At 50.2% G+C, this 19,155-nt stretch overlaps 1 protein-coding gene across 1 annotated transcript; it reads left to right on the forward strand.

The window, feature by feature from the left end:
- The first annotated feature begins 1,426 nt into the window (after positions 1-1,426).
- Positions 1,427-18,766, forward strand: GCNA (germ cell nuclear acidic peptidase). Its single transcript, XM_083365830.1, has 10 exons — positions 1,427-1,493; positions 1,959-2,117; positions 5,727-5,790; positions 9,348-9,403; positions 10,817-11,203; positions 13,110-13,281; positions 14,762-14,903; positions 14,988-15,126; positions 16,652-16,856; positions 18,353-18,766. Exons 3-10 carry the CDS (start codon positions 5,738-5,740, stop codon positions 18,585-18,587), a joined length of 1,389 nt encoding a protein of 462 aa, XP_083221956.1. The 5' UTR covers positions 1,427-1,493; positions 1,959-2,117; positions 5,727-5,737; the 3' UTR covers positions 18,588-18,766.
- Positions 18,767-19,155: the final 389 nt, after the last annotated feature.

A 19,155-nucleotide genomic window follows, 5' to 3' on the forward strand; every position in this document is an offset into this window, starting at 1 on the left:
TTCCTTGATTGACAGATGTCATCCGCCCTTCCGCCTGCGGGTCTTTCCTTTGACGCCCATCAGTTGCCTTCTCCAGTTCTGACAAAGGGATTCTGTCCTGCCGCTAAGAGGACGGCCAGTTGCCTGGAGCCCCAAAGGTGATGGGTGCCAAAGCCAAGCGCTTGGAGGTGTTGCCGGCACGAGGAGGACGGGCTGGCAGGAAGAGCGCTCTCTGTTCGGTTCGCCTCTCCGGCAGCTTCCCTGGGCGAGCCACCACCGGTTTTCCGTCAATTGGGGGGGGGGGGGGAGAAGAGAGCCGGTGTATCAGAAGAAGGAAGGCTCCGTCGGGGGTGGGGTGGAGGGCAACCCCTCTCCCTCCTCTCGAGCTGTGCGCCCAGGGCGGTTTGAGGAAGGACGGGAGAGAGCGCGGTGCGCGCGTACCTTCCTCGGTCCCCGAAGGAAAGGCGACCTGCGTCTATAAGCACCTGAGTCCTAGACACCAAGGCAAGTTTATTTTCCAGAGGGACTCGCGGGCTGCGCGTGGCGAGGCTGCAATCGAGGCCCCAGCAGCGGAACGGCTCGGGGCTCACCTGGCGCAGGACGCGGCCCGCGGATCCCTCCAAAGGAGCGCCAAGGCGGTTTCTAAACCAGCCGACTTTCATTGGGGGCGCCCCGTGTCCTTCCGCTGCTTGGCCGCGGCTCCTGCTTCTCGGCCGTTGCACGCGGAGGCCGCCGAGTCCGGGAAAGGGCAGCCCCCCCCGCCCCCCTCGGCGGGAATCGCTCGCAGGCGGCCGCCCCCGCCCGTCTCCCTCGCCCCGCCCCCTCCGGGCTCCTCCCACCGCCGCGGGGAATGCTCCCTCCCCCCCCTCTCTCTCTCTCTGTGGTCCGGCCGGCGGGCGCGTCATCATCGCGCGCCGAGGCGGGAAATTCGAGAGACGGCGCTTGGGCTCCCGCCCCCCCCCCCCGCAGCCTCCCGCTGGCCCGGCGGAGGTCCTGGCCTCGGCGCGATGGACCGGCGCGGAGGGTGAGCGCACTCCCGGGCTCGGCGGGGGTGGTGGCGACGGAGGGAGGGAGGGGCTCCATTTTTTGGAGAGACGCGCGCGCAATCCGAAAATAAACCTCGTGTTCCTGGGCGCGTCGAGCGGTGCGCGGGCGAGCGACCACACCGCACCGGAAAATCCCGCCAAATGGGAAGGTGCCCAAGGAGCAGCTCCTCGTGAAGTTCACGGAGCGTGGTTCGACCGTCAGCTGCTGCGAAACGTTAGGAGAACTCAGACGAGCCATCCAGAACACGCGTCCGGTGTGGTGTTGGTTCACGATAATGCTCACCTGCAACACCCAGGAAGTTTTGAAGCAGTTCCGTTGGGATGTTTTTGATCACACACACAAATAATGTAATGTTGTAGTTTTCTAATGTGTATAATAAAAATTCTGTATCTGCCAGCGTCATTGATAACCGAACGGTTTGTTTTACAGCTCATCGTCTTCAGGCAGCGATGATGAATTTGAAAGATGTAAGTATGCAAAAGTTAACCTGCAGAAGTACTTTTTTTTTGGAACATGACTCAGTTCTGTTTGCCCATCTGCTTTCTTTCTACTACTGGCAGTCCTCGACCTACGACTACAATTGAGCCCAAAATTTCTGTTGCTAAGTAAAACATTTGTTAAGTGAATTTTGCCCCATTTTATGACCTTTCTTGCCACAGTTGTTAAGTGAATCACTGCAGGTGTTAAGTTAGGGACATGGTTTGTCCAGTGAATCTGGCTTCCCCATTGTCTTTACTTGTAAGAAAGTCGCAAAATGTCAGACCTGCTGCAACTTAAAGCTCTAATAGAAATGATCCTTGGCTCCATTTGTTGAGAAAGGTATAGTTTTATTAGAAATCAAGCGTATTGCAGTAGTGCAAAGCCAGAAATGAAAATTGTGCGCCAAAGTCCCTAAGTTCGACTTTTCCCTCTCAGTTCCCCTTGAGACGCAGGTCCGAGACGGTTGTAGCGGCCACTAGCTCTGAGCTCCCTCTGACCCAGGGAAGGCGAGCTGAAGTCCCCCGAGACAACAACCCTGGGGAATTCCACCATCAGCTCAGAACAGAATCAAGACGCTCAGGCAGGGAAGCGGCTATGCAGCAGGGAGGCTGGTACAACGGCAGACCCGGCCGATCCCTCTTAGTGCCTAACTTAATAAATAGTGACTTGCGTCTGGCCATCTGAGGAGCAGGGCCCCTGGCTGCTTCCCAAGTGTCCGATGACTAATGCCACCCCCATTGCCCTTCTCTTGGATCCTGGCTGGTGTCGGATGCAGAACCTCACTGGGCATGTCTCGGGAAATGCCTCCCTTCCCGTCCCAGCCAGATCTTGGTAAACAGAATCAGAATAGAACTGGAAGGGACCTCGGAGGTCTTCTAGTCCAGCCCCCTGCTCAAGCAGGAGACCATATACCATATCAGACAAATGGCTGTCCAGTCTCTTCTTAAACCTCCAGGGATGAAGCACCCACCTTGTCTGAAGGCAAGCTGTTCCACTGGTTAATTGTCCTCATGTCAGGAAGTTTCTCCTTAATTCCAGGTTGCTTCTCTCCTTGATGAGTTTCCATCCATGGTTTCTTGTCTGGCCTTCAGGTGCTTTGGAGAATAGCTTGACCTTCCCCCCCTTCTTTGTGACAGCCCCTCAAATACTGGAATAGTGCTATCACATCCCCCCTAGTCCTTCTTTTCTCTAGACTGGCCAAACCCAAATCCTGCAACTGTTCTTCATAAGATTTCAGCTTAGAAGATTTATTCAGGCTTCTGCACAAGAATCTGGTCAACTAAAGTTCGACATTAAATTGATGCCAGATAAGAATCAATGGGACTCAGGCGGTTTTGGACTTGGGCCGCTTATGGGAATGCAACGACTCAAAGCTTATGACATGTTTAGCTCTGCCCCCCCCCCCCAGCCCTGCTTGCTTTTCTACACCAGGCTAGACTTTTCATCAACAATCCAAGTCGTGAGTAAGGGTAGCCTTATTACAAGCTGTCGTGGCAATCTGCCCTCTGGGACCCAGGAGTGACTTCCAGAGGCTGGAACATGTGGCAGGAACAAAATCCTGTGGCCAGTTTGCCATGAACATCTCACCCTGCGTTTCTTGTCTGTTATTACGGGAAGGTTACAACTTGCCCTCCCCTCTCCATCCGGATCTGGGCCTGCGCCCCTTGTTTCACACACACAACCTCAGTCTTCCAATGAGGGTTCCCTAGTACTTGAGCCGCTTTTGGAGCATTAGGAGGTGCTTGGCGCCTCTGGTTAGTCAGGGATCACCACACCTCACCCGTCCACCGACCGCACCATGCCAACAGTCATTCCCCTCTCACCAGATGGCTGTGGCCAAAATTATACAACCCAATAACTCAAAAACAAATACCACCCCCCACCCACCCCTAGTTTTCACTGGTGGGAAAGCTGAGTAGAGTCACACCCACTGCTAAACTTTCTCTTATGATGACTAGTCCCGTTGCAATTAAATCCATCCGGTTACATCCTGGATAGTGATAAATGCTGATCAAACGTTCATGCAGATGGTTGTTCCCAGGGCATTCCAGATCTCACTGGGGATGGAGGGCAGAGGGAGCGGCAGCCACAGGGCCCCACAAACCACAGACAGCCTAGTCCAGCCCTGCCTCGGCCACAGCAAAGTCCCTCACCTCCACATGTACACAGTGGAAAGGCAGCCCTCGTCTGCATTCCAGCAGCATCAGCCCTCCTTGCCCGGCAGCACAGTCCCTTGCATGGGGCAAGAGAAGCGTGTTCCTTTGGCACTGGCCTGTCCACGGGACAGAACATTTTCTTTGGGAGGCAGCTGATCCGCACACGGCTGGTGGCCCCACAATCCAGCTGCCAGCGCCAGTTCCCACAGCCAGTTCCCTGCCTGCCACCCAGGGAAGGGAATGGACCTTAGGCACCACAGACAATTCCGGCTTATTTTTAGTGGGTTTCTGTTTTAAACTGTGAGATGATCTCACGAGGACGATGTATCGTTAAGGTGCTTCCAAGTAAAAGGCATCACGCAGAGATGCAATCATATTAGCTTTATTCAATGATAGATCAAAGAGAAAGAAATACTTGGCATGAAAGCATTCATGCCTGCATGTGAGAGAGAAACAAAATAAAAGCAAGCTAGAATTACATAACTAAAACAGAAGAAGAACTAGGAGCTAGGAGTAGAATCTTAAGAAGCTAGAACTAGAAGTAGAACAAAGAGCAGCCCCTCGCGCAGAGGTATTTATGGGGGGTCTTGGTCCCTCCCTGACCATAAAACACTCTGCCAATGGGGTCTGTCGGGGTCTGAGACCCTTGGCTCATCAGTGGAAGCAAAGAAGCCTCTTTGCCTCCATCTGATGACCCTTTTGGGAAACTGCCATGGCTGGCACAAAACATCTAACATAAACTGGGAAGCCACCCAGAGTCTCTTGTGTCAGGCGGGTGACCATATACCTCAAGATGGCGGAGGGGGCAGGAAGAGAACTGGCTGGGCCTGGAAGGGGTGGTCCTTTCAGAGCTACATCCAGCCGGCGTCACCTTGAGGAAAGGAAGAGGAGAGGCGGGAGCCCCCAGTCAGTTAGCGGCCAAATAAATTGAGGAAGGACCCGCCTAAAGATCCAGCAAGCCAAACCGGCAGGCAGGAGTTGGTCCTCGGAGGCTTGCAAGAGTCTTCAGGTAGCCTTGCAGCCAAGCTGGTCCCGCTTCCCCTCTGGTTGACAGCTGAGCCCCGGCTGTGGCATCGCCCGAGACTTTGGGGCAGGTGTGCGGATGGCCGTCCTAGAATGGCTTCTGGCCTTCAGAGGTGCTGCCGCCTGGCCGTGCAGTTGGGCTCCGTTGGGCTTCCGGGGCACCCTCGGTCCCCGTGTGCCTGGCTCTCCCCTCCGGCTGCGGCCCTCCTTCGACCTCGGCAGCGGCCTGGTGCCCTCTGGCTCCCCTTCCCTTTGCATCGCATACCTCTGACCGTGTAACGTGCATCCATTACGTAGCCGTTGTGTGATCTCTTAAGCTTTCTTAACGTACAAGTAGTCCTCGACGTACGACCACCATTGAGCCCAAAATTGCTGTTGCTAAGTGAATTGAGTTTTGCCCCATTCAACGACCTTTCTTGTCACGCTTGTTAGGTGAATGAGTGCGGTGGTTAAGTTAGTGACATGGTTGATAAATGAGACTGGCTTCCCCGTTGGCTTTGCTTGTGTCAGAAGGTCACAAAGGGGGAATCACGTGACCGTCGTAAACATGAGTTAGTTGCCAAGCATCTCCATTTTGATCACATGACCATGGGGATGTTGCCACCGTCGTTAGTGGGAAAACCGGTCACAAGTCGCTTTTTTCAGTGCCCTCGTCGTTTCGAACAGTCAGCAAATGAACTGTTGTAAGTTTTTATTTGTTTTTATTTTAATCCCATTTATATCCCGCCCTTCTCCGAAGACTCAGGACGGCTTGCAATTTAAGCACAGACCAATGTGCTTAGCAGTTGGGGGCTGCCTGACCCTGGTCCTTGGCTTGGGTGTCCGAAGGGACGCCCTCCCCTCCACCCGGGCGGCCCCTCCTGCTCGTCCACTCCCGCTGCCTGCAAGCTGGAAATGGCCGGCCCGGCACAACCTCTCCGAGGGCAAGTCCGCTGGCCTCCCCGTTAGGCCCGAGGGAGCCCGAGAGGGGATGGTCCTTTGGGGACTTTAATCGTTACTTTAAGGGGACTAACTTTTGTTTCCTTCTGTGGCTTGTCTTAGTTTTGTCTAGAATGAGGACGCCCCGACCTGCTTCGTGTTGCACCCCAAGGAAAGGAAACAGCAGGTGCGTCCGAGTTTTGTACTTTACGTTGATTTGGGTTTTCTGAAACATATTCAGTTTTAAACATTTTAAGATATTGAACAAAAGTGTGTGATTTTAGCAAACAAAATGTTAAAGGAGCCGTGTTAATTTCTGCAAACTTGTTGCAGTTACCTTAATAATTCTGTAATTTATTTTCTTATTTGAGCAATGTATATAGCCACCTATCTCAGTGGCTTACAACAAAAACAGTTAAAAACAACAACTGTTAAAAGACAAGCGCCAGTAGAACCACAACTGTGGGAGAACAGATAACTTTATAAAGACAGTACAGCTCCCGTGGGACCCCCGAGGGGGCTGGAAAAGCCAAGTTTTTAATTCTGGTAGATTAGAGCCGGCTGATCTAGGACCTTGCTGGTCCGGAACCAGGTGGATCTGCTTCGGCTGAGCAGGAGGACGTCCAGTGGGGTTCGCTCCGATGTAGATCTGCCTGCGTGTCTTGCCCTTCGAACGAGTAACTGCCCCCAGCAAGTTTTCTTTGGTCACAAGCTTCAGCAGTGCCAGTTAAGTAAACCTTCAAGATGAGGAAGTGTTTGGTCTTTTCGCTTCCTTTTGGGGAACTCGGACAAATTAGCCGTCAAGAGGCACAAAGACATAAACAACTGTCCACATACCGTTCCGAAGAGATAATCAGAAAAACATTTAATCACATTTATATAGCCGCTCATCTCACCAGAAGTGACTCTGGATGACGTACATGAATCAGACAAAATCACAATATAAAAACAATCGTAAAACAATAGATAACCTGTAGTAATAGTTTGAAAAATCATTTTAAAATTAGAATATACAGACTGCGATGGAGAGAGTATAGCTATATTATATAGTAGAGAGGTAATATTGTAATAGTAATGATAATTGAAGAGTAGTATAGTAATTACTGTAACATACTAATTTAGAAAAACAGCAATAAAGTTAGATGATTAGTGCCAGCCATTGGCAGTTCCCCAAAAGGGTCATCAGATGGAGGCAAAGAGGCTTCTTTGCTTCCACTGATGAGCCAAGGGTCTCGGACCCACAGCCCCATTGGTGAGAGTGTTTTATGGTCGGGGAGGGACCAAGACCCCCCATAAATACCTCTGCACGAGGGGCTGCTCTTTGTTCCAGTTTCTATTCTCCATTTCTTAGTTCTACCTCTACTCCTAACCTCTAGTTTAGCCATGTAATGCTAGCTTGTTTTCTTTTATTTTATTTCTCTCTCACATGCAGGCATGAATGCTTTCATGCCAAGTATTTCTTTCTTTTTGATCTATCATGAATAAAGCTAATATGATTGCATCTCTGCGTGATGCCTTTGCTTGGAAGCACCTTTAACGATTCATTGTGAGAACACCTCACAAATAAGATAAAATGTACGCTAGAGAGAACAGAAACTACTTGCGTATAGATTTGTAAGTTTCACTTTTATAGCTTGTTTTTTTGTTTTTGTTTCCCCCCCCCCAAATAAAACTTCTCCCAGTCCTTAGCGGGACATACAATAGCCACCTGGTTTCTGTGGGAGTCGGGCCCCATCGAATTGGCTTCAGTTTCCCCAGAAAAAGGCGACCTGGAGCAGAGCGCAGCCATTTCGCCTGGCCCTTTGAGGAGCTCACGGACAGGATGTGTTTTGAATGGGAGGTTTCCTCCCCCCCCCCCCGTGAGCCCCTTCCCTGCGCCTCCTGAATGTTCCTCATAGGGGCTCCGTGAGACGGGCGGCCACGGTAACAGCAGGCAAGGCAAGTGTGTCTCCTCCCCCCCCCCCCCGGGGTCTCCCGATGGCCGGTGGAAAGAGCCAGGCCGCTCTCCCGGGAACAATCCAGGAGGGTCCTCGGAAGCTCTGAGGCTTCCTGTTTGTTCTCCCCCACCCCAAGGACCAGCCAGGCTGGTTCTTCTGAGCAATTTGAGGTCAGTTAAAGTTGGTAGCAGAAAATGAAGCGACAGTAAATACACGGCCACAGGACCGAGTAAGAAACATCGGGCAAAGTGCAGCCTGTTTATGACCTCCCTCACAAGACCTCTCATTAGGTTGGTTCTCCGAGCTTGAGGGTTGGTTTCCGCACGTTTCGTTACCAGGCTGGGTAACATCTTCACTGTTCGGAAACCAACCCACAAGCTCGGAGAACGAACCCTCGCCCTCATCCTACAGCCGAGCTGCAGATATCCGCCACTATTGCAAGGCCCTTTATATTGCAAGCACTCTGCTGGTTGAGCTGATTTCCCAGGTGAAGTTAAAAAAAAAACCAAGGATTTTCTCAGGGGTTGCGTGGAAGAGATATTTTACTGACTTTCATGAATGTTTTCTGTACCTTTTGGTGATCACCCCAAAATGAGCCTCAGGACAATAATGGCCAAATGGACTGTTTATTCCACACTTAATATTTAAAACTTTGTTACAAAGGTTAAAGTGAGACTTGCTTGCTTGCTCTTGTAAATGCAATCTCAATATGAGCTAAATGCTTTTAACAATGGTAAGAAACATCAAGCAAATAGGATTTTAATCTCTTAAATTAGGACGGAAGAAGACCCAGTTTTGGGCCCTGTGAAAGACGGGAGGGAGGTTGGTGTAGTAGGAGAAGGACTAGCTGAGTCAGGAGGAGGGGTGAAAAGAGGGATTTTGTGGTTTGGAAGAGGGGTCGAAGAGGCCATCTAGGTCAAAACAGCCCCCTCTCAACAGAGGGGGAGGGATACGGCACCACCTGTGTTCTGTCTGCCACACGGTCCTTGCAGCAGTTCCAAGAGGGCCTCACACCCATTTGCACCACTCAGGTGACCTTCAGGACACACACAAACTTCCAGGTGGCCCTAGCCACTCTCTAAGACAGACGTGTCAAACTGCAGGCCAACGGGCCGGACGCATCATGATGAAACTGCGCCCTCCCCATTGCCGGCAATGGGGAAAAAGTCACAATACGTCATGTGACGTCGCAAGTTTGACACGCCTGCTCTAACAGAAGGCAAATGACCAGCTTCTGCAAGGAATATAAATCCTTCCATTCCCCAACATCCAGTCACAGCAGAAGAAGCTTCTCGGATGAGAGCTGAAGCATCTTCAAAGAAAAACAAGAAAGTCCAGTTGCCTCATGAAAAAAGTACTTTTGGGATTGTCCTAACATCTCTTGGTAGCCACAAATGAAGTCCAAACCACCCCCACCCCCTACTGACCCTTACCTCACTCTAACCAAGTGCTGGCTGTTAGTTGGGAAGATTCCTGAGCTTTTAGCAATAAATCAGTTGCACGTGGACCCGGCCTTTCGTGCCTGGCATTTGGTTTCCCATGATCCCCGAGAGGCGACGAGGGGCCCAGGAGGCAGAACGGAAGGGGTCTTGGGAGCTCTCTCGGGTCCAGGAAGGGCGGGTGTGTGTGTGTGTCTGGGTTTAGCCCAGGGGTGCAAAGGTGGGCCTTTCACAGGTACTGGGCTGCAAGACCCGCTAGCTTCCTAGGATGGAAAGGGAGGGGACAATTGGACTTTTAAAAGTCCTTATTTGCTTTCAGAGTTTCATTCTTAATTCTATTTTTTTTCCTCATCTTTCTGTCTGAAAAGATCAAGGGAGAAATTTTTTAGCTCTCCTGAGGACAAGTATGGATCTGCAACAAAAGGCAAGTGAGTCCAAACCCCCCCCCCCACCTTTGGGAGCAGGGCTTGGCAAAGTTTATCTGCTTTTTCCTTTCCCAAATTCTTAAGTGGGGGGGGGAGGACAGTGCTGGTTCAGCGGCCCAATTTGGCACAAGGCAGCCCCGACTGAAGAAGATTATAATTTTGAAATGCCTCCGTCGCCGTTTTGACTGCTGGATGGCACTTTTGCAGCCAGGCTAAAGGGCCAGAGTCTTTCAGTTAAATTCCCTGGGAATTATGCCAAACACCCTCTCGCTATGGCCCCCTCCCCAAATTACCTAGTCAAAGGGTCCGCATTGTTTCTGAGGAAAAGGTGCCGGCAGAGTCTCCTTTGAGGGACCCCCGGTGCTCTCTAAGCCCGGCTGTTTTCTGGCAGACGTTTCCTTGCCCAAACTAGGCAACATCGTCAGTGGGGCTAGAAGGGAGTGGGGTTTGCCCTCAGTTTATATTAGAATAGACTGTCCTCTCGATGTGGGTCTGGGTAGTCTTGGCGAGTCTTTGGTTGGACTGTTTACCCTTAGGCTTGTTTGAGGGCCCCTCGTCTCGGGGTGTTGCTTACCTCCTGACGGTTGGCGTCAGGGCTGCCTCCGGTCAGTGCTCGGGGAAGGAAAATCCTCCACAGATTCAGAGGAAAGGTTCTTTTACTAGGAAAGAACTGATGGCAGCCAAAGTCAGGCAAGGTCGGAAGCAAAATGTGCACGAAGAGACAAATTGAAACCAACCCCAGAGGGCCCCCCACCCACCTCCAGGAGCCAGGCAACCAGGGTTCAGTCATTGTCCAGGAAGATATTTTGGGAACGCCTCTGGTCCAGCCGCATGGCTTCTCCTTCGTGGGTGCCTTTCCCAGGATGGCTGGCCTTGAAGATGTTAAACAACCCGAGCTGGCCTCTCTCGAGTCCAGGCCTCCCCATCGCTTCTCAGAAATTCCACCTTCACCTCCTGCACGCGTTTCCCCCGCCCCCCCCACCCCCGTTTCCATGGCAGCTTGAAAGAAAGCAAAATGCCCAGGCTGACATTTGGTTTGATCTTAGAGTCTCCTTTGTAGTTGGCTGTTGCCATGAATTTGAAATAAATGAGACTCCAGGATGATGGGCTAACTAATTTTATGTAACATCTATGCCCAGCTAGGTCATGATGCCAAGCCAGCTTTGGCTGCTGTCATAGAACTAACTGATCAGGGATTATGTGCGGATGAGGCACCACCAGGAAATGCCGCACTCTAAGGTAGTCTGGGCAGCCGAGCAAAGGCCTGAGGAGAAGGGAGGAGCCAGCCATGTCCGACTCCAGGGAGGGAAGCTCTGCTCTGCTTACCTGATGGATGTGCCCAGTTTGGCTTAGAATAAAAAGTTTCGGGGATGTGGGTGGCCTGGAAGTAAGACCGTTTAATTGCATTGCAGATTCGCAAGTTCTCCACGCAGCAAAAGCCTCTGGTGTTGCTGGAAGGGCGGCTGCCAGCTCTGCCGGCTCTGTATTCTCCCCACTCTTGTGCAGCGACCTCGACACAGAGGACGATTCCGTCTTCGTCGGAGGCCCCCCAGAGAGCCCCTCCCAGCTCAGAGGGACCGGCCATCGCCTGCCTCTTGCCTCTCCTCGGAGGGGCTCTGCTGCTTCCTGGGGGGGCCCAGGCTCTTCTCTCCCCCAGGAAGGCCTAGCCCAGAGCCAGCGGCAGAAATCAAGGGAGCCGGAGAGCTCCGACGAGGAGGTGGACAGCCTCATCGTTCGCATGAAGCAAAGGATGTTCTTCCCCAACGTCAAGAGGACCGGGAACCAGCAACGCCCCCGTGGTAAGAGACAGGCCCTTCCTTAGGCTTGGCTAGGCCGTGCATACATTTTCCTACCTGCTGGGGAGCAGGAGGGCTTCGGTAGCTGGTATGGTTGATGTATGTTATTCAGGATCAGAAGCAATAGGCCTCTCAGGGCTGCGCACTATTGGGGGAGCCGTTTCCTTTCTATGGGAGCACAGGGCCCCCAGAAAATACACATGGTGTACTCTTCTGGTATGGAAGAAGTGTGTGGTGTTGGTCTTCCTGCCTCCAATAACGGGCCAAAGTAAAGGTGTTTCTCTACAATTTCAAGAGAATTTTGAGTCACAGGGGGAGGGAGGGAGGGAGGAGTAAATCCAGCCCTTTTTGAGTCCACCCTGGCATTGCTAGCCCTTCACCTACTTGGGCCACTTCGCAAATGATGATAAAGGCCCAGCTTTGTTACAATGCCTGTGGGTTTGTGCAGGCTTTTTCAGCTAGTCTCTTTGTCCCGCTATGTAGGCAGAGCTGCTTCCATACTTCACTCTTGGTCTCCTTGCTCGGGGTCTGGGAATGGAAGAGCTGTCTGAAGTTATTTAATCAAAAGAAACCAGCATGGTTGGGTAAAGAACTCTCTGATAAGTTGAAAGATAAGAAGGACAAGAATAAAAAGTGGAAAGAGGGGCACATAACTAAGGCAGAATGTCAGCAAATAGCCCGTGCCTGCAAAGATGAAGTGAGGAAAGCTAAGGCTCAAAATGAACTAAGGCTTGCGACCAAAGTCAAAAATAACAAAAAATGCTTCTTTCAACATATAAAAAACAAGAAAAAAGTTAAGGAAATGATTGGTCCATTAGTGGGGGAAAGTGGCAAGAAGGTGACAAGCAACAGGGAGAAAGCAGAACTATTTAACTCTTTTTTTGCATCTGTCTTTACACAAAGGGAAGAAACAGTCCAACCTACCCAAACCAGTGCCATAAAAAACAGAATAGAAACGCAAGTTGAGATAGGCAAGAAAATGGTAAGTGAGCACCTGTCCAGCCTAGACGAGTTCAAATCACCAGGACCAGATGGATTACACCCCAAGGTTCTCAAGGGACTGGCAGACGTGATCTCAGAACCACTGAACTATATTTTTCAAAGATCCTGGAGCACTGGGGAACTAGCAGAGGACTGGAAGAGAGCTGATGTAGTTCCCATCTTCAAAAAAGGGGGGGAAATGGATCCAGGAAACTTCAGACCTATCAGCCTGACCTCAATACCTGGGAAGATTCTGGAAAAGATAATCAGGCAACAAATCAGCCACACTTGGAATACTGCATCCAGTTTTGGTCACCACCATGTAAAAGAGACGTAGAGACTCTAGAAAGAGTACAGAGAAGAGCAACCAAGATGATTGGGGGACTGGAGGCTAAAACATAAGGAACGGTTGCTGGAATTGGGTATGTGTAGTTTAATGAAAGGAAGGATGAGTGGGGACAGTGTTCCAGTATATCAGGGTCTGCCCCAAAGAAGAGGGAGTCAAGCTATTCTCCAAAGCGCCCGAAGGCAGGACAAGAAGCAACGGATGGAAACTAGTCAAGGATAGAAGCAACCTAGAACTAAGGAGAAACTTCCTGACCGTTAGAACAACTAGCCAGTGGAACAACCTGCCTCCAGAAGCTGTGAATGCTCAGACCCTGGAGGTTTTTAAGAAGAGACTGGACAGCCATTTGTCTGAAATGGTATAGGGTTTCCTGCCTGAGCAGGGGCTGGACTAGATGACCTTCAAGGTCCCTTCCAATGTTTTTATTATTATTACTATTATTATAATAATAATAATTAAGCCAACAGGGTCCTTTGCCTTGCCCCACGTTCTCCTGAGCAGCTGCTCCCGTCTGGTGGCCCCAGCCTGGCCGGGCTGATCTGCAGAGTGCTGTGCTGAGCGTTCTCTCTGTCACCCTTGCAGAGGAGAGAGGCCTCGTGTCTTCTCTTGGAAGCCCAGCCACCGCCGCGGAGAGAAAGGGCAGCCTTCCTTCGGCACCCAGGGTCCCTGCTCCTGGCACACCGCCTTCCCTTGGGACTTCTAAGAGCAAGGCCCTCGTGGATATTACTCAGTCGGTTACTCAGGTGCAAATGAGGTGAGTCTCTACTGCTTCTTTACTATTACGTTGAGAGTCCAAATGTCTGGCCAAGTTTTCACACATCCATTAGGAGAAACATTTTCACAGTGAGTGAAGAAAAGTTGCCAAGTGACTTTGAGACTTTGTGGAAAACTTTTAAGAGGCTGACATCTGTTTCCATAATTTAGCATTGTTTGGACCTGGATCCTTCTAGATGTATTTGTTTCTCTGTTTGTTTATCAAACTTATATGCTGCTGAATAGTAATTGATTGTAGTTGATTCACGCTGGCCAAAACAGAACTGTTGCATTATCAACAGATCAAAATGAAGTACAACAAATACAGGGCAATATCACTTTCTGAATTGCACAAATACGGTTCCAGCTAGCGCTCAGTTATTCCCCAAAGATCCTCCTCAGTCTCCCCCATCATCTGGGAAGGCGTCACCGAGGAGGCCAGCATCATTTCTGAAGAGGCAGGAGAATCATAGTACGGCTGCTGATCTTCTAGGTGCCCAAGCCATACGGATGTCTGGTTCTTCTAACATTTCATTTTGAGTAGTAAAGGGTTACTTGACATAACAGAGGACACCCCCACCCCACCCAGCCCTGATTTCGTCCTGGGCGTGTCTGGGGCAGTCCCACTCCATCCAGGACCAGTGGTGGAAAAGCCTTTTCACCAAAAGGCCCACGAACCCAAAGCCACTCTACCTTGCCTTGCCTGGGCTGGCTCCAGGCCCTGGCAGCCTCCCGGGCAGTGAGGGAGCCACCCGTCCTGCAGAGTCGGGAGAGGCAGGCGCTCGTATTTATGCACTCCGGGAAGGAGGGAGAAATGACGCAGGCACGCGTGTTCCAGTAACGTAATAGGTCCCGGGTTACTTCCCGTCCACCTGATATCTGCAGAGAACTCTGGTTTTAGTTAAAAGAAACGTTTGCATCTTGAGATTCAGGCCTTGTGGTGGGACTGTTCTGATGAAATCTTACAACGTGCCACAGTGAGCCAGACCTTGCAAGGCCATGTTCTTTGTACCTTGAACTGCTGTTCATCCGAAAACTGATTTTCTCCACAGCACCCGCAAACAAAAGAGCCAGTGCCTTTAATATCCCAGTTTGGGCCTGATATTTCTGTTGCAATATAATATTTGGAACACGGGGAGAGAGAGCGGAATGAAGGAAGAAGAATGTCTCTGTGTGTACCGTGGTTAGAAGCAGGCTAATGATCGTTTGTTTGAGGAAATCTGGAGCTTCTCTGCTCAGGTGAACATGGGTGGATCTTGAAAGCTGCTCAACCGTGCCCAGATCTTCGGGAGACGTTCATCCTTTTATTTATGTTCTCATTTTGAATCTGCTTTTCAGGATCAAACTTAGATCAGGCTGGAAAGCTCACAGGAATGCTTTCTCAGGCCAGGGTGGCCATGTCCTGCCTGCTCCACCCCCGATGAGGGGAGGAGGGTGGGCTGCTCCTCCAGCCTTCCTTCTCTTGGCTTTTCTCTCGCCAGGGGAGCCTGCCGTGTCCAGGGCTGCTTCCTGCAGCAGTTGTCAGACCCAGAATCCCAACTAGCAAAACATTTCCGGAGCAACAAAGAAGAGCTGGCTCAAAGGCTGTATTCTTTTTACAACCGTTCTGTCTTTGAGGGAAAGGTAGGGGATTTGGGTTTATAGGTGCAGCTACCTCTAGCAGGGGGTCCGTGTTGCAAGTCTCTTGTTGTCTGCCGTTTCCCTCAGCTGCCAGAGAGGATGGAGATTATCTGGAATAAGAAGATGCAGAAGACGGCAGGGTGCTGTGTAAGTGGCCAGGAGAAGGGCCCAGAGACACAGCGCTACGCCAAGATAATGCTCTCGGAAAAAGTCTGCGATTCTGCAGGTAGGCCCTCTTGCCTCTCTGACTGCGGAAGGGCTGTGCTCACAGACAGCATGGATGCGAAGGCAGAATCTCTTCCATAGAGGAGAAGGTCTGTAGCTCAGGTTTAAAACAGGGGTCCTTGGCGCTCTCTGAGCCGCAGTTTTCTTCATTCCCCAAACTGCACTGATGACGTTACTAGAGAATAGAATAGAACAGAACAGAATAGAATAGAATGGGAGCTGGAAGGGACCTTGGAGGTCTTCTAGTCCAGCCCCCTTAGTTATAATTTTTCAAAGTCAACACCCCACCCCGAGATGCCTGTTTTGCTGCATTCCTTGTGGGGAACGACTGGCTGAAGCACTTGTGGGCGATCACAAGTCGCCTTCGTGTTCCAAGAGGGATCACAAAGGCTGGTAATAGCTTTCTCCAGCACCAGACCGATGGTGGGATCAGGCTGTTCTTAGGAAGAGGGTTTCCCTTTGGAAGTTTCAGCCATGTTTTTTGTGTGAAATTGAAAACCATTCCTCTGATTTCTTATCATCCAGGAATGGTGGGGGGGAGGCAGGGAGGAGGAGTTGAAGATCTGCAGTTCTTATTTTAATACAATTTGGGCAATTGCAGTGTCCAAGCTGTTTGGCTCGTCTACATTACCCATTCCTCTTCTCTTCCCTCTCCCCCCCCCAATATTTATATGAATTGGGCTTCCTGGGGGTTCTTCAGCAGCAACCAAGCAGTTGTCCTAAATTGAGGCAACTTCCAGCTTTTCTACGTTTTTGGGAGCATCGTGTAGCTGGATCATTGGTGGCAAGGAATCAGGCCAACTGGGGGAAATTGGCTGCTTGGTTAAATTATTACTTTGCAGATTTAAACTGCAACAATATTCTCCGCTTTACTATTTGTATGAATAAAGATCCTAGACTGCTAGTTGTCCGGCAAACGTGAGTAGATAAATAGGTACCCCTTCAGTGGGAAGGAACAGCGTTATTGTGTGCATTTGGCATATAGCCATGCTGGCCACATGACCAAGGAAAATGTCTTTGGATAACGCCGCTCTTTGGCTGTGAGACGGAAATGAACACCACCTCCCTAGATTTGGACACGACTGGACAGGAGAAACCTTTACCTTTTTATTACAAGTTCACATATCCTATATAGTTTAGATGGTGATTTTTAATTGTTCTTGGTTAAATGTTCAGCTTCAGTATAAAGTATTACCTGGAACATTATCGTAGGAGGAGGAGTGGCGGAACCCGGGGGCGGAGTCAAAAGAGGAATCAGCCTAGAATCGCTAGGTGGCCACAAACTAAGGCCAACCTCTCTTGAATTCTCTTGACCATCACTTAGCGTCAGAATATTGCTGACCATTAGCTGAGCAGATTCCTGTGCTGAGGCACGAGTAATAACAGATCGGCTTAGTTGAGGCTTCACGTGTGGTCCTGGTTATTCATGCCTGGCAGTCAGATTTAACCTTTTAGACTTAGACTCAGATTAAAGTGCACAGCTCTCAGACAAGTTTCATTGTTCTCTTATTTCATGCCCTGGTTAGATCGACTTCGGGATACTCTCATCCACGAAGTGTGCCATGCAGCAACGTGGCTGATCCATGGTGTTCGAGACGGACATGGGCGACTCTGGAATTTGTATGCCAACAAGTCTGCTGCAATTCATCCAGAACTCCCGGTGGTCTCACGGTGCCACAACTATGAGATAAAATACAAGTTTACCTATGAATGCTTGCAGTGCAAGAACACGTGAGTGGAGAATTTCCTTTTGCCTAGCGTATATTTTGATCCTTTTCTTGCCTACCTGCTGAAATGGCTAGAAGTGTGGTAGGAGCAGCTGAAGGAGGTTGGGATTAGAGTGTCCCAGGCCTTTGGTCCTGGGGGACCTTCCCTTGGAAGGGGAGGCAACTCCATGGATGGATCCAAGTGATTGTGGGCTTTATCTACAAGAGGCTCCACGTTGGACATGTTGTTTTTTAATTATTGGCACAGCTGAGACATGATGTCCTATGGTAAACGTCTTGAAAGTAGCTGGGTAAGAAACTACACAGAGGGCTCTTGGAGCGTTTCATGACTTGCCTTGTCACCTGAAGTCAGCAAACGGCTGGCAAGGGAGACTCAAATAGAGGAGAAGCACAAGTGTTGTCTGCAACAGTTTTGAGGCTGAGGACCAGAGAATTCCACCCGGTGGCTTAAATAGTCACTCCCTCTCCGGCTGCTTTTTTGCCCACCTGCACCGCCTGGCTCCCGCTGGTGGGACCCATCTGTCCATACTCTGCATACTCTCCAGCCCTCCGTAGCGCCCACTCTGGGCACCTGCAGCTCTGGCCCACCGGCCTGCTTTCTTTTGGGGGGGCCCGTCTCTTCCCACACCACAGTTGCTTAATAACCCATGCGGTACTGGGGTTACACTGGCAACTGGGACTCCTGGAATTGCCCATCTCTAAGTGAGGCAGTCATATGACATCACGTTTAGAGATGGAATGGTTGGTCCCAACTGCTGTGTAACCTGAGGAATACCTGTACAATGAAGTAGAACTTTGTAACTTGTATTAAGACAGTATTAACCATGACCCTGGACCATGGCTCTTGCTTACAACCAGTATTTTCAAGGTAGAGTTATGTGTAGAGTTTTTGATGGCCGTTAACTGTTTATGCTGCAGCTGTTAATAGTTTGCTCTCAGTCACCTGGGAATCAGCCATTTCCCCTTCCTGGCTGTGGGATTCAAGCTGGCTTCCAGGTGAATCCTAAATGATCCTTAGCAGATTTTTGTGTGTCAATCTTTTAGAAAAGATTTTTTTGCGTGGGGGCATCGTTCCACAGGGCATCACGCTTCACAGTTCCCACAAGGTGACGCTGCTTCCCTGATGGGACCTGGAGCAGGCCCACCTCAGCTGACCTCAGTGGGCAGGGGGAAACACAAGGAGACAGGTGGGCCTTCAAGTAGCCAGGCCCTAATGCCCTGCGGGTCTTTATGGCTGATAACCAGCACCTTGAATGCAAGTGGAAGCTAACTGGGAGCCAGTGTTCTGTTTTGGTTCTTTGTAGGCTTAGAACCAAATTTCGGTAATTAAAAAAAATCTTGCCAAAAAAACTGTCCAGAAAGTCTCCAGGAGTCAACACTGACTTCAAAAGTCAAATAACAAACCTCTGTCCTGAAGGTTTTGCTTCTATAATTTTGCCTATAGATGCGTGCCACCTTTGCCTTTCCTTAGCTGCTTTCTGTCTTCTGTCCGCCTTTCAGAATTGGACGCCACTCCAAATCCCTGGACACCCAGCGCTTCGTCTGCGCTCTTTGCAAGGGGCAGCTGGAGCTTTGCCAGCCCAAGCTCAAAGACGGCACCCCAGCTAAAGCCCCCCTCGCTCCATTTGCAAAATACGTGAAGGAAAACTACAGCGCCGTGAAGCGGGCACAGCAGGGCCTGAGCCACGGAGCCATAATGAGGAAGCTCAGCGCGGACTTCGCCTCCTGCGCCTGACTGAGCGACCAAAGGAGGTTTTCTGATGCAGAGGTGGAAAACCATTGTCACAATTCTGCCTTTTAAATATTACTTGCATGTTTAAATATTACAAATATTTAAATGTATTTGTGTTTATTTTCTCCTAGGGTTTCGAATCAAGCATATGTTATGAAGTACTAATAAAGTGATCTGCTGTATGTTTCAAATGTTTTATTTCTAATTACAATGATGTGGGTGTAAATATTGCTGTGGTTCTCCGTAGTGATCATCCCCAATACGTTAAATTCCATTCGCTCTAGCCTATTTCTAGAACTGCGCATAATCTTCAGATTGGGTGTTTTTTCCATGAAGACCAGTAACAGTATCAAAAACCAGAGGATTTGGACTTGGGCCCTGGACTGGGTGCGTTTCTCCCATTTGATAAGAGCTGCTTCTGAAGCAGTCTGAATACTTGTCTCTGAGGCAGCTACTCCAGGGGCAAAACCTCCTGCTTAACTAAGCTTGCTGAGTTAACGGGATAACTTGTGAAAAGATTTGCTGAATTCCATATGTATTTAACACTCTATTAAGAAAGTCATTGGACCAA

This window comes from Vipera ursinii (assembly GCF_947247035.1).
Source record: "Vipera ursinii genome assembly, chromosome: 6".
NCBI classification, from domain to species: Eukaryota; Metazoa; Chordata; class Lepidosauria; order Squamata; family Viperidae; genus Vipera; species Vipera ursinii.

What these genes read in the sequence shown, in the direction of transcription:
- GCNA (XM_083365830.1), top strand. Translation starts at nt 5,738, where the DNA reads ATGAGGACGCCCCGACCTGCTTCGTGTTGCACCCCAAGGAAAGGAAAC. An exon ending in GTTACTCAGGTGCAAATGAG is followed by an intron (nt 13,282 to 14,761) that starts GTGAGTCTCTAC and finishes TTCTCTCGCCAG; the next exon opens with GGGAGCCTGCCGTGTCCAGG. An exon ending in AAAAGTCTGCGATTCTGCAG is followed by an intron (nt 15,127 to 16,651) that starts GTAGGCCCTCTT and finishes TGCCCTGGTTAG; the next exon opens with ATCGACTTCGGGATACTCTC.